This window comes from Erithacus rubecula (genome assembly GCF_903797595.1).
Source record: "Erithacus rubecula genome assembly, chromosome: 13".
Taxonomy (NCBI): domain Eukaryota; kingdom Metazoa; phylum Chordata; class Aves; order Passeriformes; family Muscicapidae; genus Erithacus; species Erithacus rubecula.
In genome coordinates, this window is record NC_136665.1 from 167,028 (window position 1) to 193,713 (window position 26,686).

A 26,686-nucleotide genomic window follows, 5' to 3' on the forward strand; every position below is an offset into this window, starting at 1 on the left:
GACAGTGCAAATGCCAGCTATTACACTGGAGGTAGTGGAGCAAGTCACGTTCGCGATCGCGACGGCCATCTGGGAGGCGTTTTTGCCCTATGTCACCACCCCCGATGAACCGCGGCGCACCGCGAATGGCCCGGCAGCGAGAATGGGTCCCTGGCTGCCGGCGGGCCCCCCCCCAGACCAAAGACGGCAGGGGCAGCCGGCCGCAGGGGCGGGGCTATCGCTACCCCCTGCGCGACGCTTGACGTCACGGCCCACGATCCCGGAAGCTTCGGGTCCCCCCACCAACCCTCCCGGGACGCCGCCGGGATCCTCCTCGTCTCTAGGGGCGTGTCCTGCCGCGCGGGCCCCAAACAAGGTCGCCGCTCCTGCCTCCGCGGCCGGCCCTGTCTCAACGGGATCGGAGACCGCCGCGACATCCTCCGTGGGGCAGGAGTCGCCGCCTTCGTCATCCCACTCCAGCGCCACAGACGCCGACGAACCACAACACCCCCGCCGGAGGCGTGGTGTCCCTTCACATCCCCGCCGGAGGCGTGGTGTCCCTTCGGCCAGCAATCGCGGCAGAAACCCCCGCGTAACTTGGGAGGCTGTCAGGTTGCGGGCATTGCAAAACGGGGATTGGGACCTCTTAGAGAAGGTGGGAATGCCAAGAAAAGGAGTTTTCCAGATGGAGGGAAGCGTCCAGGGTGACCCCGCGGGGCCCTACCCGGCCCCCGGGGATGACCTGTCGCAAAGCAGTGATGGGGACACCCGGGGGACGGAAGGGGCTCAGGCTTTTCCCGTCTTCAAAGGGGCGCAAGGTCAACTCGACCGGCATGACCCAATTGCTTGGCGTGTTGTCCAAGATATACAAGATAAGGTAGCACGCTTTGGACTCGGTTCCACCCAGGTCATGCAGATTCTTAGAGTATTAAATACAGACCTGTTAGCACCTTATGATATAAGGCATATAGCACAGGTGCTATTTCAGCCAGTGCAGTTCAGAGTGTTTGAGGACACCTGGGCGCAAATGGCTGATAGGGCTGCTGCAGACAATATGGGGCTGCCCCAGGATGACCCTAGGTATGCAATAGGCCGAGAGGTTTTGATGGGTACGTTTCGTTTCTCTAACCCTGACCTCCAAGCATCTTGGCCCCCTCCCATTCTTGAGCAATGCCAAAAAATAGGGTTCGCAGCAATTATAAAAACAATAGAAGCTGCAGCTCCTAAAACAAAATATGTGAAGATTACTCAGGGTCCTAACGAACCATTCCTACAATTTGTAGAAAAGGTGGCTGCAGCCCTAGAGAAACAGGTCGAAGATGATGCTCTCAGGCAGATGTTGTGTAAACAGCTAGCCAAAGATAATGCCAATGCTGACTGTGCAAAAATTATACAGTCTCTACCAGGAGATCCCTCACTAACTGACATGATACAGGCATGTTCAAAAGTGGGGACTATAGATCATCAGATCTCTGCCCTGGCAGCTGCCATGTGGCAGCATCAAAAGATGTCAGGAGGTGGATATTATAAGCAGGGAAAACCTAAAGGCAAGAAGCAAAAACAGCAACAGGCTAAAATGCCTACCTTTTTGTGTGCCAAGTGCAAAAAGCCAGGACACTATGCAAACCAATGCAGATCAAAAAACCCTCCTCCTGGCCAGGGAAACGGGCAGGGGAGCGCTTGGGGGTACAGCGCTCAGATAAAAACAGTACCCCAGGCTTCCTCAGCCAGCACTCAGCCAGCACCCGGGGGTCAGCCGGAGTGGATGTATACACCGCAGCCACAGTCATTTTAGACTCGACTGGTGTACACAGGATCCCTCTGGATGCCACTGGACCTTTGGGCAAAGGCCTGAGTGCCCTGCTCATAGGGCGGTCCAGTGCCACCCTCCAGGGAATCTTTATCCACCCCGGGGTCATTGATGCTGATTTCACAGGTCAAATCTATGCCATGGTTTCTACGCCTTCTCCTCCTGTCACTATCCCAAAGGGAACTCGAATTGCCCAATTGGTGCCTTTCTATTCATCTGTTCTCAGGGTTGATCAGCGAAATCGCAAAGACGGTTGCTTTGGATCCACAGGACCACCACAGGTTTTCTGGACAATGAATGTCTCGGATCAGCGACCACAAATGATGTGTACTCTGACTCTCTCAGGTGCCAACCCGTCTCAGACTCAACTCAGAGGTTTGCTGGACACTGGGGCGGATGTAACAGTGATCTCACTCTCTGCCTGGCCTCCCACATGGCCTGTGGCCCCTCTGGGTCAGGCCATTGCAGGCTTGGGGGGCACAACACAGACCTTTGTGAGTCAGAGGCCTGTGTTGATCAGAAATATGGAAGGGCAGACAGCCACGGTCCGACCATACATCACTGCAGCCCCTATCAACCTCTGGGGACGAGATGTGTTGGCAGCCTGGGGGGTGCGCATGGAAGCAAATTTTTAATTAGGGTCACTGAAGTGAAGGGCAAGAACTATCCTATGATACCCCTACGGTGGTTGTCTAATACCCCCGTATGGCAAAATCAGTGGTCCTTGCCAAAACAGAGATTAATAGCCCTTCGAGAATTAGTAAAGGAACAATTGCAGCAGGGACACATAGAACCCTCTAGTAGTCCCTGGAATTCCCCAGTTTTTGTTATACAGAAAAACAAAAAAGGGGAATGGCTGGTGAAACACCACACAGCCGACTAGGAAAAGCTTTATATACCATCAATCACCTCACTGTGCCACAAGATTCCAATAATCCTGTTATTGTGAATCACTTTACTTCTTTACAGGCTGCAGATGAGATACGCTTGCCCCGAGCGAAGGTGTTCATACGGAACTTGACCACGAACAAGTGGGAAGGCCCGCATGAACTCATCGTTTGGGGCCGTGGGTATGCTTGCGACTCAACAGATACCGGGGTACGCTGGCTGCCTGCGAGATGTGTCCGCCCTGACCTGCGATATCAGAGACAGAATGCAGCCGAGGCACAGCCTTTGGATGCTGACCAACAGGCCGACCGCCAGCCAGATGGTCCCTCTACAAGCAGAGGATGAACTCTTTTGTTTCTTTGGAACTGTTTTCAGTCTTTGGACATTGTTAGATAAATTTTATATTGGAAATCACGGGTCTGGCGAATGGTGGCGGGTTTCTTTCCTATTGTATTAGAAGTAAGTTGCTGGGAAGCATCAGGTGCGAAGGTTTCCCTGGATGCTTCAAGCATCCACGGATCTCCAGGGATGTGTTTGCTCCCCTCCGACAAGGATCCTAAGGAGGACAGCAAACACCTCCTTTTTTTCTTTTAAAACTAAAAGGGGGACTTGTGGGCTTCATTGAAGCCACAGGCTGAAAATTGCAAGGGCCTGAGGCCTTTTTCTCCTTTCTCATGCTAAGGAGAATTTCTCTCGGGTCTGCTGCAGTTTGCCTGTTCCTCCCTGGATCTACCAAGGTGATAAACCTCGGGAAAAACAGGAAGGAATTCATAACAAGATTAAGCACCTGCTGTTTTTCAGAAAGTAAGGAAAAACAGTTCTCACGATCCGTGAGAACGTTCTGTTTTCTTCTACTATCCAATGGACGGCCGTTCCTCTCTTCTTCAGCGATCCACACTATAAAAGTGGTTCGCCTTCACAATAAAGTTGCTTCTCTTTGCTGCTAGCTGGAGGAGTCATTGTCGTTATTCTCCGCGGCCATATCGCGTATAACGACAGCTGCAGATGCCCAGACTGTTGATACTGAGTGCCTAAAATGAAAAATGGTCCAATTCTCTAGGAAAAAAAAACAACCTAAAAACCAAACCAGACCAAAATGCTGGCTAGGATGGGAAAGAATTGAACAGGAAATAAGTGGGTAATTTTAAGGGACACTGGTTATTTGGTGTTCTGGTATTATATTTAACAAGTTTAAATGCTTAAAATAAAGCTTGTCTCAGCTTCACACTTTATAGCATGCACCTTGCTTTCATGAAAGCAAAGAATCTGGGAAATTTCCAACAATTTGTAAGTTTGTTTCTGCTGCTGAATCTCCATTATATCTGATAACCATGCAGCAATAACTGGTGAGCTTGAATCTGTTCCAGTGAAAATGCTGTAGAGAAGAACCACCTCATTGTCCTAAAGGACAGGACTAATCTAAGACAGCCATATGCACTTTTACAGCAATAAATGCCTGAAATCATTAATTGCATATTAAATTTGTGTATGTATATTAATGCTTTAAGAAAGAGGTAGGATTTTGAAAGTAACAGGTTGGATTTTCAAAGTGACAAGAAATCCAGATTGGTTCATCACTGATGAAATCTGCTTTCTTACTGTGGTTTATCTAGACCCTATTAATGGAATTGATCGATGAATACATGAACAGCAACTTCTTTTATTCTCAAATGATTAGTCCACAGAAATTAACTGGGGTAATGTAATGACATAAATGCGTTTCCATTCCACCACACTGCTGAAGTACTCCACAGTATATTTCCACACTAATGCCTGCATCAACATGGGGTATTTCAGAGGGAAGGTAAAGAGCAATGATGAACTACTGGGTAATAAAAAATAGACTAAAGCCCAGTACAGATAACTTATCACTTTCGTGTTTTGCTGTTTTTTCCCTAAGGTAAATGCCTTTGTGAAGACCATTTTACATGTCTTTGTGCTTTCAGATATAGATTGCTTGATAGGTACTTCCGTTTTTCTCTGTATTATTTACTCCTTGTGATGAGAAGTTGGGATCTTAAATCTCAGAAAGCTTTCCTTTAAAAATTTGCCTCACCCGAAGAGTCACCTCTCACCACAGTTACCTCTGTGGAAGGAGCATTTCACAAGGGCTACAAAAGAGAGCATCACCGTCCAGCTCAGCTGCAATCCCTCCAACCTACAGCGTCCTACTCCCTTGTCCAGGCAGAGCAGTGAGTCAGCTGGCCCTTCAGGTCTGACTATTTAAGAATCTCTTGTTTCTTGGAATAGTTCTGAGAGGTGGGATGAGGCGGGGAGGGTTTGGTCCCCTCTGACAAAATTCATATCTGAATTGCTCTTTGACACGTACATGGAAGAACAGGTCAGTTAGAGAAGCCAAGCACAGCCCGGGATCTCTCCTGGGCCTCAGCATGTGTCCCACAGCCGCCCCCAGCAGTTGCACGGAGAAGCTTTTGGCTCCATGGGCAGCAGCCGGTGTAGTCTGTAGCCTTTATGTTTCCCTTTCTATTGCTTAACACGTGATTTTGAGCTTCGCCCTCGATTCGTCTTCGGTTCGAAGGGACCCATAAAAGCCTTCCCTATGGCATACGAATGGTGATGAGCTTGGGCGCCCCTTGCTCCCTACAGCCGCATCCTGGAGCCCACCGGCTCACTCCGGGGGAGTGGGATGCCAGCGGTTAGCCTAAGACTTGCCTGGCTCAGCGGGAGCTCCTCGTACAGCTGCCCGGGGTCTACGCAAGCCGCAAGCGCTGCTTCCCCAGGGTTGGGCGGGAAGGAGGCAGCGGAGGGTGTTCTCCCCTTCCCCTTGGCCCCCGCTCCCGGCCCTGGGGAGGGGCCAGCCCCGGCGGGTGCTCCCTTTCACTACGCTTAGAGCAGCACCTGGTCCCCCGGCAGCCGGGCCGGCCTCTCCGTCGTGTCCCACTGCCGCCTGGGCCGGGCCAGGGCGGGGGCACATCCCGCCTCCGTCGCCTTCAGGGGCGCCGCGTCCCGCTGGCGGCGCCTTATGGCGCGATGCAGCTGCAGTGGGAGGGAGAGGAAACCCACCCCCCTCGCCCGGCGGCCTCCTTTGTAACCGCCCGGCCCAGTTCAGCGCGTAGAGGCTCGGGGAGCGCCGGAGCGCGGCGGCAGAAGCAGATGGAGCCGGAGGGTAAGGCTACGCCCAGCCCCCCGCGCCCTAGCCGCGATTCCGAGAGAGCCCCGCGCCGGCCCGCTGAGCCCTCGGTGGAGGCTGCGGCGACCGCGGGGAGCCGGGCCGGGAGCGAGGCAGCGCGGGAGTCCCGGCGGGCCGCGGGGCCTCTGCGGCGGGGGCGGCGAGGCTGGTTCCCCTGGCCGGCCCCGCTCCAGGTGTGCGGAGCCCCCGCCGCCGCCTTCCTCCCTTGCTCTGCCGTTTGCTTGCCGGGCGGCAGGCGGGCGGGCGCTGCCCCGCGCGGTCCCGCCAGCTCTGCTGGGGCCAGGGCCCCGCTCCGCCCGCGCCCTCAGCGGGGAGCCCGGGGGTCGGGCCGCTCCACCGGGGGAAGCGGGGGGCGCAGCGGAGCAGCCCGCACGGACTGAGGGGCGCGATCAACTAAATTTCTTTCTTTAACTGATTTTTTTTTCTCTTCGTTCCCTGCCCCCGCGAGCGGCTGGCGTGGTTCTGATGCAAACCCATCGCCCGCGGGGCCGGCCCGCCCTCCTCAGGCTGAACCCGCAGCGGCGCTGGCTGCGGGCTCACCCCGAGCTGCTCCCGCACATGCCGCCTGAACCTGGCGTCCCTGTGCGGCTCACAATGGCCCGGGAATCCATGTTAGAGTAAATGCAGCACTGAGTTGTGTAAATATGTTTTTAGTTGTCCAAAAACTACACAAAATCAGTTATGTTAAACATTCATTTCAGTATAACTGCTATTTACTGTATTAGATTAAATTTATTTCCTACCAATACATATTTAAGTACTTATGAAATGCTGAGGTTTTTTCCCTCCTTTTTAAATACCTTTTGGAACTGTTAGTGCTCAAAACATAAACGATTTCTAGGTGCAAATCGGAAATCTCTTAACCCTAATGGTCTGTTGTGTTTAGCTGTCTGTCTCTGCAAAACCAAAATTCTCATGGGGAGAGGAAAAACAAAAAAAAAAACGGGGGGGGGGGGGGGAAGCCCTAAACCCCCTTATGAGATTCACGTTTAGAAAACTGGCCACGTGCATCGTAACTGTTTTCTGAACCTCAGTACCTATATCACATTTTCCATTCCAAATATTGAGTGGTTTAGCTATGTTAAAGGGATATACTCTACCTTAGCTCCATTGCAAGCTTTAGGGAATTTTAACACAAAGGAAAATAGCTCTGCAACATAAAAGAATCTTGCAATCCTTGATACGCAGTGGCACCAAGGAATGGGAGAGACTACTGGCAATTGTTAATGACCAAAACTGGTTTTGTTAAGAAGCATGCAGAATGGAAGGGGTTATGTATGGCAAACAGTACATTAATATAAGTATTCTTGCATTCTTTAAAAGTTTATCTTTCATAGAAAGCTGTTTTTCACAATACTAGGAAGATGTTTTAGAGTTCATACTCCATCTAGCAGAGCTGTGTTTATAATATCCCTTGAAATAAGCAAGCTGGGTTGTTCCTGATTTAGCTCACTTGTGACCCAGTTCTTCACATTGTATGTGTTCTTACCTAAATGACGCTAAAGAAAAATGATAAAAATGAGACCGAGTTTGAAGCAATTCCTTATTTTTAAAGAAATAAATTCTTATTTTTAAAAAGTGTAAGTTTTCTGCCCTGCTTCTTGGATAGGTAAAAGCTGGATCAACATGAGAAAGATTATATTGAGTTGCAGAGCTGCTGACGTTCCCCACCTGCCCTGGATTGGGAGATATTCAGGCAGTTTGACTTCTGGCAAGTCCTTGAGTACCAATCTTCAATACATGAATTTTTATAGGCTGGTTGTCCCACATGGCTGGGAGCTTGCAGTAGTTGAAATGCCCATGTTTGCAGCCTCCTGCTCTCTTAGGAAATCTGTAGATCTTGCTTGTTCTTGTGGCTCTGCTGTGCTCTGCTTGCATACTCCTGGCTGGAATAATTCTTAAATGGGGCTGGAATTGCTGTTGTCCACTCTTATTTGGTGCAGCTTCTTGCATTTTAATGTATGTCTAAAACTCTTGCTTAAAGTGAAGCCGGGGCTTTCTCTTTCTGGAAGATCTTTGTCTCTTGCCAAGTGTGCACATCTAAGGCCTGTCAGGTATCTTCCATGGAGGCAGGGAAGAAGGATGAGGTCGATACTAGGTTGCCCTTTCCTTAAGGAAATCCAGTGTAGTGTACTAATGCTACAGAAGTACTGCCCAACACAATTCTTCTGGGTCTCTCCTTAACTCCCGACGTTGGCTGGGGTGATAATGTAGAACAAGGTTGGGACTGCAGAGTGTATTTGGTCTTGGAACCTCTCAGAGGTACAAGAGAGAATATTATATTCAAAACAATAAAAACAGTAGTGGTGATGAAAAGCATAGGGATAATGTTTCTCATGGCCTTTTGTGTGGGATGAGCTTCTGTAGTGTAATCCAGAATGATGAAGACTGCCTTAGGTCAGTAGTGATGGAAGTGGAATGTTGAAACCTTGTGACACCAGGAGTAACAGATTTGGGAAGTCAGAATCCCAGGTGATGATTTTTCACTCATGTATTGTTTGCACTGCAGTGTTTTCAAAGCAGTTTTTGTGGCTGGATTTTCCAAAGTATTCCAGTGGTTTTATACTGAGTTCCCTGATCAGGTTCAATGCGTTTGGCTTCAACAGAGCTTTGTTCTCACAAAAGCTGTGAGATGGAGTGATGTGGGCAATGCTACCCACTGAAATATGACCTAAAGTCCAACCATTTCCTATTGGTTTTCAATGAAAAATGTACATCTAACTTCTGCAGGAGGTTTTGAGAACAACTTTGTCTTTCCATGTGTCTGTAAGCTCAAAGAACACTGAATGTTCCTGTCAGAAGCATGTCTGTTCTTGCCTACCAAGCTCAATAGTTATGGATACATGGGGTATTTTCCAGATTGTCTGCTCCTTTTTTTTTTTTTTTTTTTGAATCTTGGTAAGATTATTGGAGATCAATAATGGTCCTGCTTTGGTCAGTGAGTGTGACCCAACGGTCTGTATGAGAATTGAAAGGGCAGGGAATGTACATGCAGCAATGATGTGATTAATGCTTTAATTCCTCTGACTGTGCACTGGTTTCTACTAAAGCTACAAAATTGTGAAATTCTTTTGAGTAACATTAATTTTCTTCTTCAAGCTGTTTTGTCAAAATTTACATTTTAATTTTTAAATTTAATTTTTTTATTTACTGAAAACTCAATTTGGAGCTAAAAGAGGTGACTGATAAAACCTAAGTAATGATATTTCTAGCACCCTGGATGCAGATATTGTGTTAGGCTTTTGAGCCATTGATTGTGCAGATGTTAACTTGTTTGAGTGAACAGTGACAGATAAAAGGCAATAATAACTACTTTGTTATCCTTTTGTATTGACGTTATCAAGTTTTAATGTGAAATTTGATGTTTCACTTGAGAGAACTGAATGACTTTTCACTGGCAATGACTTGCGATTCTTACATAATGATGAACATTGATGCTCTTTAGAAAATATGTCTCTTCTTCCAAAATCTCTGAACTAGCTGCAAGTTTCTTTTGAGTAAAAAAAAAAACAACATGATTTCATATATTTCTCAGATGTGGGAACAGAGTACATGACATAGGTTGATCTAAGAAGGACTTGGACATGAGTGAGAGGAGAGGAAAATAAAAGGGAGTATCATTGAACTCCTTTCCATGATGTGACAGCTCTCAAGCTGCACTGCGTGCCCATCAACAGCTCTCAGGGCTCTCATTTTGTTTGTCCTCTGCTGACTCCTTTGAACACCCCATTGAGAACTGATCCAGGCACCCCTGAGAACAGGACCCCAGACCTCCACAGTGAAAATCCATGTGAAATTGAAAACAGATGTCTACAGCTCAGTGTGGCATTCTCTGGAGCATTTGGGAGGCAGTCAAGTCACAGCACAGAACCTTGACTGGTTTGGAGGTTATGAGTGGTGAAATTTGAGATGCCTTTGTTGGTGAAACAATAGTGAGGTACACTGGAAAGTGCTTCCAGAGCAACTTTTTTTCCCCTCCCTCTACTCTCCCTCCTCCCATTTCCAGCCAGCTCCTAAAAGCAAGGGTTATTATAAGTAGACATGCATTCCAGACTTTGCAGTATCTTTTGTGTCTTGAAGGAATATGTCAAGTGTTACCAACTTTGGTGTTGTAAATGCCAGTGTCTTTCTAGAGAGCTCATAGTTACTAAAGGCAAGAATAACCATTTCTAAATTTTAAAATTTCATAGGCCTCTGGAGTTTAAATGTGCTGGAAGTATACCTGTTCAGTGGGCACTCTTGAGGTTAGGTCAGAAGCAGTCATTGAGCAGTGAATAGAGTATGTAGAATTAATAGTCTTCATGTCTGTTGTTAGCTATAGGAAAAATGCATCCTTGGGGATGACAGAAACTTCAAGGTCCTAACAGGGACAGAGCAGACCACTGGCCATTGCTGTGAGAGGTGATGAGCTCTGAAATGTTGTAGGTCCTCATGCATTTCAGCATGGCCATGAGCAATGGCTTTACTGTAATTGCATTTTAAATTCCTGAAATGTCCCCTTTTGAAAGATTGTTCTTGTTCTTTATTTCTTCTTTATTCATCTAACTTTATGCTGCTTCATAGAAATTCTTTTATTTAATAAATATTCAAGAAGAGAGCATTTTTATGCTGGACTATTGAATAAATCAATTGCACATGGTATTTGCCATTTTGCTCTCTTCAAGCATTTTGAATAATCTCCACTGAAGTATACAGAATCACTCCTAAAGTGTGGTACCTATACGGTTAATTTCTGATACTCACTGAGCTGGTTAATTAATGTGAATAGCTAAAACACTGAGTCCAGAATTTACACTGGTTAGATGTCAGTTGATGCCTGGTTAGCCTGTTATTGGAAGCCCAACCTCTATCCTTGGGATGGAACATTTGGAGACAGTGTGTGCAAGCAGCTAACACATCTGTACATGGCATCGTGGCAATCTGGATGGAGATTTTTGGAGCATACCAGTCTTGATATTAAAGAATGTAATTTCTAAAAATCCGAAGAACCCAGTAGTGACAGTATTTTTTGAAAGACAGAGTGACATTTAAATATCACTTGGATGTCAGAGGTTTCTCCTCTTTGTTTTATACTTCTGAAAAGCAGGCAGTATCTTCTACCTCTGAAAAACAGGCAGGTATCTGATTGTAATGAAGGAATTTAACACTGGGCTCTAATTTTCTTAAACCCTTGGCCTCTTTTTATTCTTTCTTTCTGGGCTTGCAGGCTCTGAGCAGAAATTCTCTCTTGGTAACTTAACCCTGAGCAAATATTTACGTTCATGAGATTCTTGCTACTTCAGTAATCATTTTGAGCCTTGAGGCTGGAACAGGGTGAAAGTTAATGTATCAAACATTGGGGTATAGAGCTGTGAAAGAAAGACCAAAGAAGCCTCCAAACATGAGTTTACCATGTTTGATATTAATCACCTGCTAAGTGTAATTTGGTTGTCACTTCCAGAATGAGAGCTACAGAAATACTGTGTTTTCTGCCACTGGCTCTATATGTCTGATGGAACCTTGTGATTTGAATTTCACCCACAGCTAAGTGCAAAAAAAACTGGTAGGGGTGTAGGAAGACATTTTGAAGAAAGATGGTTTTAAAGTCAAAATTAGTAAGTAATCTGAAATTTGCAGAAGAGGAAACTTGTACAAAATGCTCTGGGAGATTAACCTGTGGGCACTGCAGAAGTAAGGGAAAAGTTCTCCAAGATAACACCAACAGAGAGCTGAATAAACCTGGTAAAGGAAGGAGTGATCTTTCTGCAGACCAGTGAATGGAAATACACAAGATCTCAGCTTCCCATGGGTTTGGTTCTTTTCCTAGATTTTGCTGCCACAATCCAGCACCATGCCCTGTGTTGGCTGTAGTGTTTCTGCAAAAGACAAGGGATGAATGTGTACTCGGTTCTCACACCCTTTGGAGGAGAAATATGCAAGGTGCCTCATGGAGGCTCTCAGTCGAGGACAGATCATCCTCACACAAGCTCACCTTGGCCACATCTTTAGAGATGTGCTTGGAGCCCCAGGGATTGGGTAGTGTTCTGGCCCTTGGATCAACCACTACAGCTGCATGCTGCTGCCAGTGAGCTGCCAGGAGAGCACGGATGTGCACACCAGCATGGCATAGCTGAACGCAATAACCCAGTACAAGCCGGGCATTGTGTTCCCTCCTAAATTGGATGGGAAAGGGGATTGTTCCCCCATAGGTAAAAGTGTGATGTTGGTTGACATAGTTGTACTGGAGCTGTGGCTGAACCTACAAAAGCTGACAATGATTAAGGCCCAGGCCCCAGGCTGTAATAGTGTACAGCTGCATCCTGGAGCACTTAGGGGTTTGTCTTGAAGTGTCCTGGTTTGAAGGACAGGTGTCTGCCAATAAAGGCAGAAGCTCCTCTTTGAAATAGAGGTTTTAATTCCTATCCCTCCCAAGTGTTATAATTGTTTGAATCAAGAACTCTAAGGCAGAGATAAGGGGGTAGGAGTAATAGCTCTTTACTCATATATCTAACCATACAAACGGAAACAACAGCAGGTATGAAAAATTACCAACAAAACAGAGCAAATAACTCAGTTCCAGTCCTTTCTTTAGCCACAGACAGACTCTGCCTGTGTCTGTTCCCGGTGGTGACAGACGTGGCAGGGCCCGCACAGCTGCGGAGGTGGCCGGCGGGAGGGGCGGGGGCGGCAGCGGCCGCGCTGTGTCTCGGGTGGGAGCGGGCTGGAGGGGCAGCTCCTCGCTCACCGTTTGAGTCCTGGTGGTCAGCTGTGTCCTCAGGGCTGGGAGGCTGGAGAGGAGCAGATGCACGGCTGTCCGACGGTGTAGAGTGCCTGGTTCCCCTGCGTTCTCACCGCGTGGGCTGGAGACGGGGCGTCCTCTTCCTCCGACCTCGCCGGATGAGTGAGCAGTCCGCCCCCCCGAAACCAGCCCCCACTTTCTCTTTTGTCTAGAGTCGTCAAAAGAGCATGGGTGTAACCTGGCAGGCCCTGTTAGCATGATAATGGGAAAAATTCTGTAAACTGAGACAGTGAGAGAACTGAACTACATGAAGTAGATATATGGTTTTTCTATTTAAATTTTTTTCCCGTTTTTATTTTGTTTGTTGAGTATCTGCAAGGCCCCCATCTGGGGGTAGATGGATTTTGCCTGGAGGAAAACCTCAGCCGTTCCAATTTCCTGTTGGAGCCAGGTGTTCCACCTCTCTGAATCGCTCTCACTGGCTCTGGGAGTAATTCATGCAGAGTGAAGTTTCCCATGGAGGAACAAATAGTGCTGCCTGCTGAGCTCTCCCGGATCTGTTTTACTAATTGCTATTGAAATTCTCACAGCCTATTTCTTGGCTGTAGAAATGCAGAGCCAAATATCAACAATAGAGGGAGATGTCCCCCTCTAACTATTTTGCCGTTAAGAAATGCATTTCTTTTTTTTTTTTTTTTCATCTTATGCGAATACCTGCCTTGCTTTGCCATTCCTAATTTGCTGGTAGAAGTGCAAGTGTTCACTGCTAGGGAAGAGTAAGATTTCCTCAAAATAGTAAAATAATAATAATTTTTTTTTTAAATTCTGTCTCATCTTTACTGCATGGAGTTGGAACTGGGTGTTTGGTTTGAGTTATGGCTGTTTGATCTTGATGGTTGTACAGTCAAAAAGGTTACTTCACTTGGAATGTAGAACAGATGCTTTTCTTACTCACTTGAGAGGATAGTCTGGTGTTTTGTTGGTATTTCCCAGACCATGCAAGCCCAAAAAGTTAATTTCAAAACTGCTAATCCTCTTCTTAGGACACAGAAACTCGTGAAGCAAATTTTGAGGATAGGAGAGCTGCTGTATTAATTGTCTGTTTACTTCAGGATTCTGGCCACAGACTGAAAACCTTTGTAGCAAATGGTTATGGAATAGCTGGTAGGAAGAGGTAGTTGTATTATTTCTTTTCTTCCCTCTACACTCAATTGTTTAAAAATTCCATTGTGTCTTAAAGCTGGAGGGTTCATTGTCTCACAGAATTCATGACCTCCATGGAAATTGAAATTTTCTTATGGCTGGTAACAGAATTTCTAGTTCAGAAACTGTATACAGAGTTGTGCCACTGTTTTACTTGTATGTTTGAAGTGTTAAAATGTTGTATCATGACACTATATTATGAGGGTGGATGTTCCACCCCACTCCTCTGTGCAGAGTGTTGCATTTTGGGTTTGAGCTGACCAATACAAAGCTGTAAGGAACCCGCAGGTGAGTTGCATCCAACTGCACAGTGTGCACTGTTTTATTGCTCCCTTTTCTCTCCTCCCTCTTGGTTGGATTAGGTTTCACCATGGAAATTGAGCAGGATCTTGCTGAATGATTTTTGACAGCAGAACCTCTATAGGGTGGTGGTTTCCTGTCTCTTCAATGGATGGTCAGAAATTCAGAAATCATAGGTGGTGGCTGTAATTTGGGAGAGGCTTGGTGAAATGCTCATAAAAATCTTAAACCTTGAGAATACAGGTTTTAAATTTGGCTGTTTGATTCTCCTATATCTGCTTTTGCACCTGTATTGCTTTGGTCTCCCAACCACAAAGGTATTGCATGCTAAGAGTATGTTCCAAAGCTGCTAAATGCATTAGATTATCCTGTCTCCTGTTTTCTAATCTGTTCCATCAGCTTTATTGGGTGAACATCAAACTCCTGTTGAGTCCTGGTCATCTGTTTGTCCCACTTCACAGTGTCAGAGGAGTCCTTGAGTACTACTGATGTGGCTCAGCTACCGCCTTTTTTTTTTTTTTTTTTTCCTTTTCTCTCTTCTGATTTCCAACTGTTCTTGGTCTCTTCCCTCTGACATATTCCATTTCTGTGGAAGCTCCAGGATATTCCTGATGACATCTTACCCAAGATGTTTCTGCTGTGAGATCTGCTTGGCTGACTAATAAAAATTAATAAACCCTGAGTTACTACAGTTTGAGCTGAACTTAACCTAGATCTTCAGATCCTTCTAGAGACCATTTTTGCATTATTGTGCGTTACTTTCAGCCCTCTAAAACTTTTAGGTTTTTTATCTAAAACATTGAGGTTTTCCTAGATTGTTTATGAAGTTATGATAACTCTGTGCTGCCATTCCTCTGATTTTAATTTAGTTTAATCCCCACACGCAACTGAATTTATGTTCCTCCATCTTGTGATGGAAGAGGTAATCTTACATATTAAATGAGACTTTTGAGCATGTAATCTCTTGGTTTAGCTTGCAAAATTCTAGGTGATGATATGATTAATAACAAAATCTGTCTTCATTGTAATTTCTTAGTACCATGCATCCCATAGGCACCTACTGAGGAGGTGCCTGGCACTAAAAGCTGATTTTTTTATTTCACTGGGTAGCAGTGAAAATGAGACTTAATCTAATATCCATTTGATTAGTAAATCAGTATATTGATCCATCTTTTGAAATGCATTTTTGCTTTTTGATGTTTAAATAACATGTGCCTTAGTTTCTAAAAATACTGCAGAATCATAATTTGCAGTAAAGGCCTTGAAATACTTTATTATGAAATAAAATTGTTTTTCTTTTTAAAATATTACTAAGAGTTTTCAAAGGGAGCACAGTTATAGAAGGGGGGGTAGTTCAAATGTGATTCTGTAACTTCCATTTTGATTTTGTTTATTTTTTTAACACTTGAAAATTAGACTGTGCATTAAGGATTTTTTTAAGTTAATGCTGGGGGTTGCAGTGGTGTGCCCTTGCTGAGAAGGCTTGTGGCAGACCTTCAAATCCAAATCCTTATTTTTCAGCCTGGTGTAGGGATGATTACACTCCTTTATTTCGCTTAGAAGCAGAGTATCTTTTCAGCAACTTTGGTGTTAAAAGACATGACCCAAAGAAATTTTATTGTTTTCCCCCTGATGATTCTGCTGTCAGATAAATATATTGGAAGGAAGTCACACTTTCAGGGATTAACACACGCTAGAGCAAGATAAGGCCTCATCTAAACAGAGTAGGCAGTGCTTTGCCTGGTATTGCTTCTTGAATGTCTTCTAATACCAGTACAGGACTAGAGCTGATCAGCCAGATTGCATGCACAGAGTTTCCCAGAGAAAGGAAATCTGTTGGAAAAACACTTATCCAAAAGGGGTCTGAACTGGAAATATGGTGGTAATGTTCAAGTTACTGTTGGATTTATAATGAGAGTTCTGCTTAAAGTTATGTTTCTTAACTATGTGTATTTTTAGGTGATGCTACAGCTGCGTAATATATCATACTTGTATAAATGTGTCTACTGAATGAATGTATAATTAATGTCCAGAATAAAAGAACTATAATTAACAAGATTTTTCTTCATAAGGACCACATTTATCAAATAGGTTTGTCTTTTCTTTGTTAGCAATCTGGTCTAGTGGAAAGTGCCTCTGCCCATGATAGGGGGATTGGAATGTAGTGGTCATTAAGGTCACTTCCAATGCAAATCATGTGTGATTCTATGAATAGGCAGAAACTGGGTGTAGATTGTTGCACTTCTGTGTTTTAGCTCTGACTTGTAGTAAGTTTGGTTTTCAGTGATGAAAATGTGTTGCTGCCTTTTTAGCTGACTCTGAATTTGTCCCCTCTCCTTGCACCCAGCTAGCCTATTCAATATGTGGCGTGGAGTCTTCATTTCAACTTGCTGGTAAACTTGATTAAGCTGTAGTGTCCATTTTTTTTTTCCTCTTCCTTTTGGAATACATTAAATGCATTTTTAAGAGCTGGATGTCACAATTGCAGGATTTGAACTAGTTTGTTTAAACAAAAAGCCCTCAAAAACTGGAAGTCTGTATTTTTTCGACCCTGTTATTTTTATGTTTACTTAGTGGCAGTCATGGTAGAGGCTGATTTATGCCGGGTTTGAAGTTCAGCTCAGCCGTGGATTTCTACAGCAGTTTATAGATAGCTTAGAAATAAATGTTTGTAGAGGCTAGATAGTGACAGTGTTTGGTTCTTTTGTCTGGCTGAAATTTGTAGCATATTCATTAAAGATATTGACATCTTTGGTCTCTTACTTGGAGCTGACCTTAATAGGTCAGTGTTGCTGCTCTCTGTCAATCTCACCCATTAAATCAGTTCTCTGTGTAGTCTGAATACAAGGGCTAAAACTGAATTAAATGGATTTTCTGTTTTTGTTGATTACTGATATTAAGTCTAATGTGTTTTTTGGCTTGGATTTTGTCTTGTAGTGTTAGGATTTTTTGTTTTAACAAGTTGCTTTTTGAAAGAAATCAAGAGTATGACTTCCTTATTTCCAGTCTGATTTTCAGTGCTGAGAATTGTCTCCTAAATGTTAGACCAAGCTGACAGATCCACACTCCATCATATGAATGAATACATCAAATGAATACATTTCCAGTGAACTAACTTTTCCAGAAAGTTAATGCAGACACCTCCAGTTTCTTCCTTACTTCAGCTTCTGTCATACTGACTATGTAAAAAAGAGCTATTTGTATTTAGATTTGATTAGTTTCCCTGTGCTAGTCTCCAAATTTGGAGCACTCTTTAAGCTCTCTGCTGCCAAAACAATTTGCAGGTAGTCAGCTCCTGCCTTTTTGGGGCTGTCCATGTAAACTCAGCTGAGATCTGGCCACCATGGCTAAGAATCTTCTGCTTAGGAAGATACTGAAATCTTTGTTACAGGTACTCCTTTGGGGGTGTTTTTCTTGTTTTTATCGGGGGATTTGTAGAGGTTTTTTATGGGAGGAGGGATGCTGTGCTTGGTTTTGTTTTCTTTTTTTTTTGTTCCAGGTTTTTATTTTGTTTGTTTTCTTTTGGTTTGGGTTTTTTTGTGTGTGTTTGGCTTTTAAGAGGACCTTCAAAACTAACATCATGTGTTGCATACCTGCTGGAATAGCATCATCCCAGTGGAGGCAAACAGTAGATCATTGTCAGTACAAGTTCAGCCTTAGTTTGCATTATATGTTATTGAATCCTTGGATGAGTTGAGAGAAGATAAATTTACTGAAAACAGCAGTGAGGTAAGAAAATTAACATTAAGGGCAACAACAGTAGTACAGAATGAGCATGAGAGAGGCCAACAATTCACGTGCTCATCACCACACAGAACTCCTGACCACACACAGAAATACCTGACCACGCCATGCTGTGCCGCCTGCAAGGGACCCCTCTCCCCATCCTGGAAAATGACATGAAGTGGTATGGAATAACTTGAGTTCTACAGTAAAAATTAACCCCGTCATGGCTGGAACCAGGACACATGATTTTTTTGGGATGGCACTTCAGAAACAAGCACTGATACTTGAGTTTTCAGTGCTGTAGTCAGCCTGCAATGCTAAGCAGACCCACAGTACAGCAGTGGAAAAATACTGACCAGTGTCTTGTTAGGGGAGAAAAATACTCTTCTAAGTTCATGAGGGTTCAGTATATTCACTTGTGGTTAGATTCAGCTTTTTAAGAAAATGGATATTTATTTTCCCAAGATTTAGGTCCCAAGTACGCTCAGAGATCTGGACCAAATGTAGAGCTCCCTACAAGTCATGTTATGAGTGTTCTCCATGTTCAATCTCCCTAGATTATCTTTAAAAGCCTTTGAGGACACAGATTGTAAAGTAATTTTAGTTTAAGATCTGGGGTGCTTAACAACTGAAGTTTGTCTTCAGCATGTCAGTATCATTAGGAAAAAGCCCAGGCTATTCTAAATAGTTTTTCTATTATCTCTTCCACTGCCTATTTACAGGCTTCATATGGGTTTTATTGTTTATATGGCATGAAAGACTTTGGTCCCTAAGAGCAGGAAATGACAGAAAAAAAAATGTTTACTGCCTGTTACATCCCTCCGTTCCAATGGGAAAATAAAAGTAGGAACAAAATCTTTTTTTCCCCCCTTTATTTTCCTCTTTGTCAGAGGGGATGTGCTTGTTACAGTAGAAATTGATTGAATAAGTTCCTTTCGTGCTTCAGCTTGTGAGGTACATGGGTCTGTCTGGAAAGACTAGATTTCTTTCAGTTTGGGAGATTAGGAAAAATTGCAGCGGTCAAATAAAAATATCTGTCATTCTTGAAGTAAATATAAGATTTTTAGTGATCAGTGGCTCAGGTGATTACATGAGGGCAGGGGAAAAAAAGGGATGCTGAAAAGTAGGGAAATTTGGGTTCTACCAAAGAAAGGAGTTTTGCAATGATCTTGTTCATTGGGTAATAGTCTAAACTGTTGGCTCTACAGCAGTTCTGGGGGTCCTGCATGCAGTCAGTGGTAACAGAGGATGTATTGGCATCTTATAATGGCTGATCAGGTCTAAAAGAAGAAAGTAAATTTCTGCATTTCTGACCTGTTCATCAGTGAGTGCTCTCCTGCTGTTACAGGAAATTCCTAATATTGTCAGTAAGGCTCCCCTGCCCCCTTTCCCCCTTGAGTTGCTACTGTGCTGGCAGCCAGTAGTCTTGGCACTAACACCAAAGGCAAAATTAGAAAGATGAATGTTTATGGGATCTCTAAGGTGTATGTCAGGAAAATATTCCTTTAGTTAGGAGCTGGTGTTGTGGTGGAGTTACTTTTTTTTTGTACTGGATAAATTGGCATTTGATTCACTCCTCAGAAGACCACAGATCTCCTTCACTGGAAAAAGTGGGTGTTGTCGGAAACCCAAGATGTGGTCCTGCTAATTCTTGTAAATCTCTCTCCTGGCTTGAAGAACAGGTATCTGCCAATAAAGGCAGAAGCTTCTCTTTGAAATGGAGAATGTAAACCCCCTCCCTCCAAATTATTATAATTTTGAAATTAAGGCAAAGATATGGAAATTAGGAATTGCTGTTCTTTACTAGGAAAATTAAAATAGAAATACAGTATTACAAAGAACAACCCCAAAAACAGAGTCAGAATACAACCTGACACCCTGTCAGTCAGGGTGTTGGTAGCAGTCCCATTAAATGGTGGCTACAGTCCCCTTGCAGTGGCAGATGAGGTTCAGTTGGAGCAGTGCTCCTGTAGAAGGTGCAGTTTTCCTCTGAAGGTCCAGAGATGATGTGGAAAGGTCCGGCTTTTCCTCTGGAATCCAGTGGCAAGAAAGTAACTTGTCAAAAATCTCAGTTTTTATCTAGGTAGGAAAGGTTTGGCTCCTCCTCCTGGCTGGAGCATCTCCCAATGGGATGATGTAATTTCATCAGTCATACAGTGGGACTGAGTGGCCTAGCAGCAGGTGATACCTTCCTGGAGGGAGGATGGGCTGTGGAAAAGATAAAAATGATTGACCCATCTTGTCTTAAAGATGGCCCCTTAGCAGACAGTATGTGCCACGAAGATAAGGAAATAATTGTCCCACCTGGTTTTAACAGATGGTGATAGAATACAAATTTTCTGGCCTCATCTGCCCAACACAATCTCTCAGCTTCTTTTAATGCTCCTAAACACAAAGTTTGCAATCCCTAATGGGACATGAGTACTCCTCACTGAAGTGGCTTTTGGCACTGTGGTAAGACATTCTGGTGCCTTGAGTTGTAACACAGTTTTGACACTGTTGCTGCCCTGCAGTTTGTGGAGGAGGGCTCCTCTTATTGTACATGAAGAGTTTGGGACTTTTTATTCTTATAAGTCTAATAGCAAGATCGTATCTTTACCTTGGAGTACCAGGGGTAAATGCATGGTATATTGTAGTATCTGATTTAGTTTTTAAAAATTTTAATAACTGTATTAGCTTCTTTAGCTATCTAGAGTATTTTTAGATTTTACCTAAAACAACTGGGCATGGAACTAGTAGGTTACCGTGAGGTAAGGTGCTGCTGTAATGTTCTAGCTTTCTCTAGTTAGGCAGACCATATTTTACACTTGTTTGCTTGACTGTTTTTAATCAAGAGAATCAGAAACTTGTCCTGTTTTAAATACCTGACTTACACCGTATAATTGAAACAACTGACCTTTTTGATGTTAGTATACAGTGCTTACACTTTGACTGAATCAGCTACATCTGAAATGAGCTTTGAGGTAATGCTTCTTGGTCTTTGTCAGCTCAGCTGCATCTCTGACAGCAGGTGAGAAAGCCAAGAAGATTGGCTTTGTTTCCTCTGACCTCCTGAAGCTTTTTGTGTCTTCTATACTTCATCTTGGTTACTTTAGGACTTGGAGTCTATAAAAAAGAGGATTAGGTTCTTTGAGCTGTCTGGAAAACCAGCTTTAAGGCTGCCCAAAAGCTTGGGCTGAATCTAGGCTAGTGTGTTTACCAACAAGACAACACTTTGCATGAAAAGCTGGTGGTGGTTTGGATAACGTTTAAGGTTTCAGCTTGATCAGAGTGCACATATACATGGTCTCCCTTGCAGCTGGATGGATCTGCTCTCCATCTGTAGCATTGGTATTTATTAGTGGTAACTGACTTAAGATGCAGATATTAACAGTCTCTTACAAACCTTTTCTCAGTGGGTGCTGCCTGTTAGAAATCCCTGCTGAGAAGTCTGCTCTCACTTTCTCCTGGATAGACTGGACTTTGTTGCCTTTTCTCTTGTGTCAGGTTTGGTGGAAGACTGGATTTGGCTTGTAAGGGAGGAGTATAAACAATTCTTGTAGTATTTCTATTTCTGATTCAGGAGTGGGAAGAAGTTATAGTTGACATTGTTCAGCTTAGAATATATTTAGAATATTTTTAGTAAATAGTGGTAGATTTTGCTTAGGTAAGATGTTTACTTTGGGGTTAAATATATCAAAGAAAGGAAGAATACCTTGTATTTGCTATGTCTACCTCAGTAGTTACTGCAATCTATGGAATTGGATCTTTGGAAGGAAGGTGGTGGTGAGAATCATCATGTACCCTGGGTGTTAGTATGAAGGATTTTTATATTAGATCAGCTCATTGTAGGTCCTGAAAGACCACATGCCTGTCAGCTGCTGTTGTGCTTGACACACTCACTGAATGCTTCTCCTCTTGAGAGAGAGCAAGTCATATGCTCTGAGACTGTGCTTGCCTACAAACCAAAACATACTAATATGAAGTGAGGTGGGAGATAGCTTTGAAGGGGCTCTCTGACTAGCACTAAAATGGGGATGGTGACACATCCCTTGTCAGTCCCTGGAAAACCTTCACTGAAGTTTTACAGCCAGCTTGGTTGGGCCATGACCCAAGGCTCAAACTGAGCCTTGGCCACTCTTCTCCTTGGTCCCATGTTAGGAAAGAAATGTCAGAGTGCAGATTAATTTGGTGTCTGTAAGGTGTCCTTTGTTCATCAAATTGGCTTTGGATAATGATGAAGTTGATGGAGTCTGACTTCATAACACAGAATAACCCAGTCTAACGCAGAACTCAGACACTAAATCCAAAAACTGTAGTAGGAGAACTTCTATCCCACTCCTTCTGGTTTGGTAGCAGTGACAGCAAGAGATGCCCAGAGCCTGGCAAGGGATCACAGGTCAGCAGGAGGACACCTTAAGGACAGTGCAAAACAATTCCAACCATGCCAGCCAAACCAGATTGGTTTCATTAAGACTTGGCTTTAATTCCTCTATGCACATTAATACAGCATGGGAAATAAATAAGTGGAGTTAAAAGTGTGCAGTCCTGTGATTGTATCAGCTGTGACTGGAGCTAGGCTGAGAGAGCTGGGGTGTTTACCCAGAGAAGAGAAGGCTCTTGGGAGACTTTAGAGCCCCTTGCAGTGCCTAAAGAGTCTCTAAGAGATTTAGAGTGGGACTTTGGACAAGGGCCTGGAGTGACAGGACAAGGGGGAATGGCTTCCCACTGCCAGAGAGCAGGGTTAGATTAGATTTTAGGAAGAAATTCTTGGCTATAAGAGTGATGAGGCGCTGGGCACAGGTTGCCCACAGAAGCTGTGGCTGCTCCATCCCCGGCAGTGCCCAGGGCCAGGTTGGATGGGGCTTGGAGCAGCCTGAGACAGTGGGAGATGTCTCTGCCCATGGCAGGAACATCTTGTTGAAAGAGACATTCTTTAAAATGCCATCAAGCCCAAATAATTCCAGGACCTTGACAAATAAAGCCATGCTGTGGAGGCTGGGCTGCCTTCTCTGGCAGTTGGCTTTTGCTGTGATTTCAGACAATTAAAATTTGCTTTAGTGCCATCAGTAGCCATGACCACAATCTTCCACAATAAACAATGAATTTGTTTGAAGGGCCAGGAAGATGCTGCTGCATTTTTTTCTGCTTTGCAAGTTGATCAACACTTATCTTCTTCCTACAAACTGAAGTGTTTCCTAGAGGTGTGTGCCCCATTGTTTGCTTATCAAGGTTACAAATTATGTTTCAAAATCAATGTCTTTAAAGTAATATGTTCATTGGAGGGGGGATTACTTTTCAAATTGAAGCATTAAAACAGATAGAAAATAATTTTGTCGTGATCCTGGCGATGGCTCTTTTTAGCTTTTTTGTTTTGTGGGGGTTTGTTTGCTCGTGTTTGTTTTGTTGTTTTTAAAATATTATTATTTGTCTCCAGGAGCTTTATTAGTAGGATTTTCTTGTAATTTATCTTTTTCTTCTTGGCTCAGTCTCTTACTTCTCTTTAGTGATAAAAAAGAGATGTCTGTTTTTTAAAATCATTGTATCAGAGCTGATTAATGTTGGTTGAGAGAGAAGTGTAGGATTTTTGTTTCAAAGGCACAGAAAGAAATAGGAAGTTTCTATTTCTAGTTAAATATTTGATTTTTTTATTTAAACGTTTGCAGCATCCCTGTTAGCCTTGATTAAGGAATCTGATTCTTTATTCTTTTTATGATTTTTTTTTTTCTTCATGAGGGAAAACAGCTTGCTGTTTCTCTGAAAGTGTTAGCTTTTCTTTAAAGCTCCAGTTCCAGATTCAGGTAGTTACTTATGGATGTCAGATTAGATTAAAAAACTGAATTAATGTTTGATTGGGATTTTTCAATGTCTTTGTTGAAGGCATACAGCTTTTTAGTAGCTTTCAGATAGTAAGTCATAAAAAATTTGCGTTTCCCAAATTTCAGAGAGGTAAGTTCACCAAATCCCTGAATGTGTTATAAGAATGTTATGGTTGATCCTCTTCTAAATATCTGCACCTGGCAGAGGTTTGGGCTTCTGTTCTTTCCATCTGACTCCACAGGTAAATGTTGTCTCTGTTTAGTTTGTTTATTTTTTTCCTCCCTAGTAAAAGTTTTTGTGAGACGTTCTTTGGTGCAGTTCTGTGTCAATCCACCAGATGACACTTGATGCTTAAGGATGAAAATATGAGTGGCTCGCCATGAAAAATTCTATATTCTTATGCTGACCTAGGAAAAAAATTCAGAACATCTTATTTCCAAAGTGTTTTTATATGATACTTCTAAAATTTGAGGGGTGTGTGCAGATGATACTCTCCATGCCTTGAAGTGTTCAAGGCCAGCCTGGATTGGGCTTGGAGCAGCCTGGGATAGTGGAAGGTGTCCCTGCCCATGGCAAGGATGAGATGAGCCTTGAGGCCTCTTCTATGATTCTATACTCTTGTTTAATGAGAGGTTACTGGTAGAAGCAAAGACCCTCAGAAGAGTGATTTCTTATCCTGTTAAACTCATCAGAAGGTGAGTAGTTTTGACATACATTTGTGTGGTAGATCTCTGGTGCCTTTGCAGGTTTTACCACAATATTGACAGCAATTACAAATCCTCCAAGCTGGGATGAAATAGTTTACAGGCCATGGTATGCATTTTTCACGTTCTCTGCTGTCCTCCATCTTCCCTTACCATCTGTTCCCCAAATCCTTTATTTTTCACTTTCACTCTTTTTTCACAACTTTTCTTAAAATGTTCATGGTCAACTCTTTTGTTCCACTTCAGTTTTGTCACAAAACCCCATAGAAGAATTAGACCAAAACCATAGAGCAGTAACTGAGACAAAGGAGCTTTTAAATTGTGTTGGAAAGAAATTTGCAATTGAACAAGGGGTTGTTATGCATCCCTAATTAGAGGCAATGCTAAGTGAGCATGACAGATTATTGATGATAATCAATAGTCCTGTTTAAGCATCTGTTGAAGCTCAGTAAGTGACAGCAGATCATTGCTGCCTCAGATGCAGTTCCTGTGGGACTCTGGAAAAGCTGTGTTGTGGTGTGTTTGCAGGACCAGTCCCAGCAATCCTATCCACTGTGCAAGGTTTACTAAAGTGTCCATGAAATTGTCCTTCTTAAAATCAACTTGTTTTAGTAAAAAAGAAAGAAAGATCTAGAGTATTCTCAGGGTGTACTACTGAAGGAGGCAAAAGATGCATAAAAATTATTTTGTTTTGGTTTAAAGAAGATCTGAACAGCTCTTGAAGGCAGGCAGAAGACTACAATGTTCCAAGGGCAACAAAATATTTGCCTTAATATGAACGTGAAATTACTTGTGTGGAAAATCATGTTTTACAGGTTGGGGAAGAGTGGAATGGGACACCAGTCATGGGGTGGTTTAATGTGGCTCTGTCTTACTGCTGTTGGCATTAACTGAGGGCATGGGTGGTTTGTTTGACTCCGTTTACACACATTTTCTCACAGTGGGAGACTTGAGAATTTCTTGGAAGTGTTGTTCTGCCTTTAGTATCTTGTCTTGTGCCCTACTTTCTTTTTCTGTAGTCCTACAGGTCTAAGTTTTGCTTTATTTCATAATCAGTACAGTAGTTTTCCGCCTTTGTCGTACAGAGGTCCTAATTTTTCATATTCATTTAACAACATAGAAGGATGTTTCCTTGAGAAAATACAGTTTTTTTGAGCTAAGAGTGCATTGCCAGATGTTTGTCTAAAGTATGTCATTAGTATGGAAGGAACAAATGATAACCAGCCCAAATCAAAACCTCTTGGCAGCAAGATACAACAAAGAGTTTTTTGGGCTGTCTTGTGCCAATTGTTTAAACCCATATGAGAGATTGTGCTTAAAAGAACAACATTCAAACCAGAAGCCCTTGATGCAACAGAACAGTCAAGTTACTGCAAGACAAGTGAATTGTAACTTTGTTCCTCATCCAGGTTGCAGTTTCATGACTGTTTGAAAAATCAAAGGATGAAAGTAAATCCTCCTTCTGCAGCTGCTGACCTAGTTCTGGTGCCAGAGCATCTCAGGCCAGCCTCTGGTCACAGAGCAGTGCTCTCCAAATTGCCATGCTCAGCACCCAAAATAGCAACTGGCAAAATTCAAAGAACTGAGTCACTTGATTTGTAATTCTCTGTCTGGGTCGCTTCAGCAAAACCTGCAACATCTCAGCTAGGAGGTGTTTGGATGCCTGTAATTTGATACATTGTTTCATGTGAATGGAAATGTTACTTCATAAAAAGCTTTGGGATTTTTGGGGAGTTTTGAAAAACACCTTTTGTATAATAAGATTATTATTAATCCTGATTAATTATGATTGAACACATTCCAAAATCCAAGATGAGGGCTCTAGAAATTACTGACTTGAGTTGATTTGGATTTTGCAGATCTTTGTACAGGCACTGATTTTGGATCAATGCAATGCTGAAATTAGTAGGATTTTTTTAATTTTTTTTTTTTAATTTTTTTTTTTTTTTTTTTTTTTAATATCTATAAAGCTTTAGCTTTTCCTTTGTTATGGAGTGAGATGCATGGATTTGCCAGGTCAAGCAAGTGGGCTGCAGCTGGCTCCTGGCAAGGAAATGAGAGCATGTGTACCTCTTAGGTCTGGTAGAGAAATGAGTAATTGAGTAAATTGTGACCTTTGTCTTTACAGCAAAGGATAAATTGAAAGTCAAAACTAAACAAAAATACTTTTGCTTTGTTTTTCATGAAAGCAGTCTAATTACAAAAGCTGTAGAATAAAACCTTAAATATAAAAGATTTTTTCATGAATCAGAAGTAGAGCAATAGTCCATGTGAAAATTGCTGATATAATCACAGGCTCTTTGTTACTGTGCAAGTTTCTGCAGAGTAAATTTTCTTAACAACATTTTTGATGTTTCTGAATTAATTTGGAAACTAAATAAGAGAAGGAAGACCTCTGGTGGCCCAGT

At 43.2% G+C, this 26,686-nt stretch overlaps 1 protein-coding gene across 1 annotated transcript in view; it reads left to right on the forward strand.

Moving 5' to 3' along the window:
- Nucleotides 1-5,345: 5,345 nt before the first annotated feature.
- FGD3 (FYVE, RhoGEF and PH domain containing 3) overlaps nucleotides 5,346-26,686 on the forward strand; it is a 94,749-nt gene continuing 73,408 nt past the window's right edge. The window contains exon 1 of the mRNA XM_079317509.1: nucleotides 5,346-5,804. Within this exon, the coding sequence (XP_079173635.1) occupies nucleotides 5,669-5,804 (136 nt within the window). The 5' untranslated portion in view covers nucleotides 5,346-5,668. The remainder of the gene's footprint in view (nucleotides 5,805-26,686) is intronic.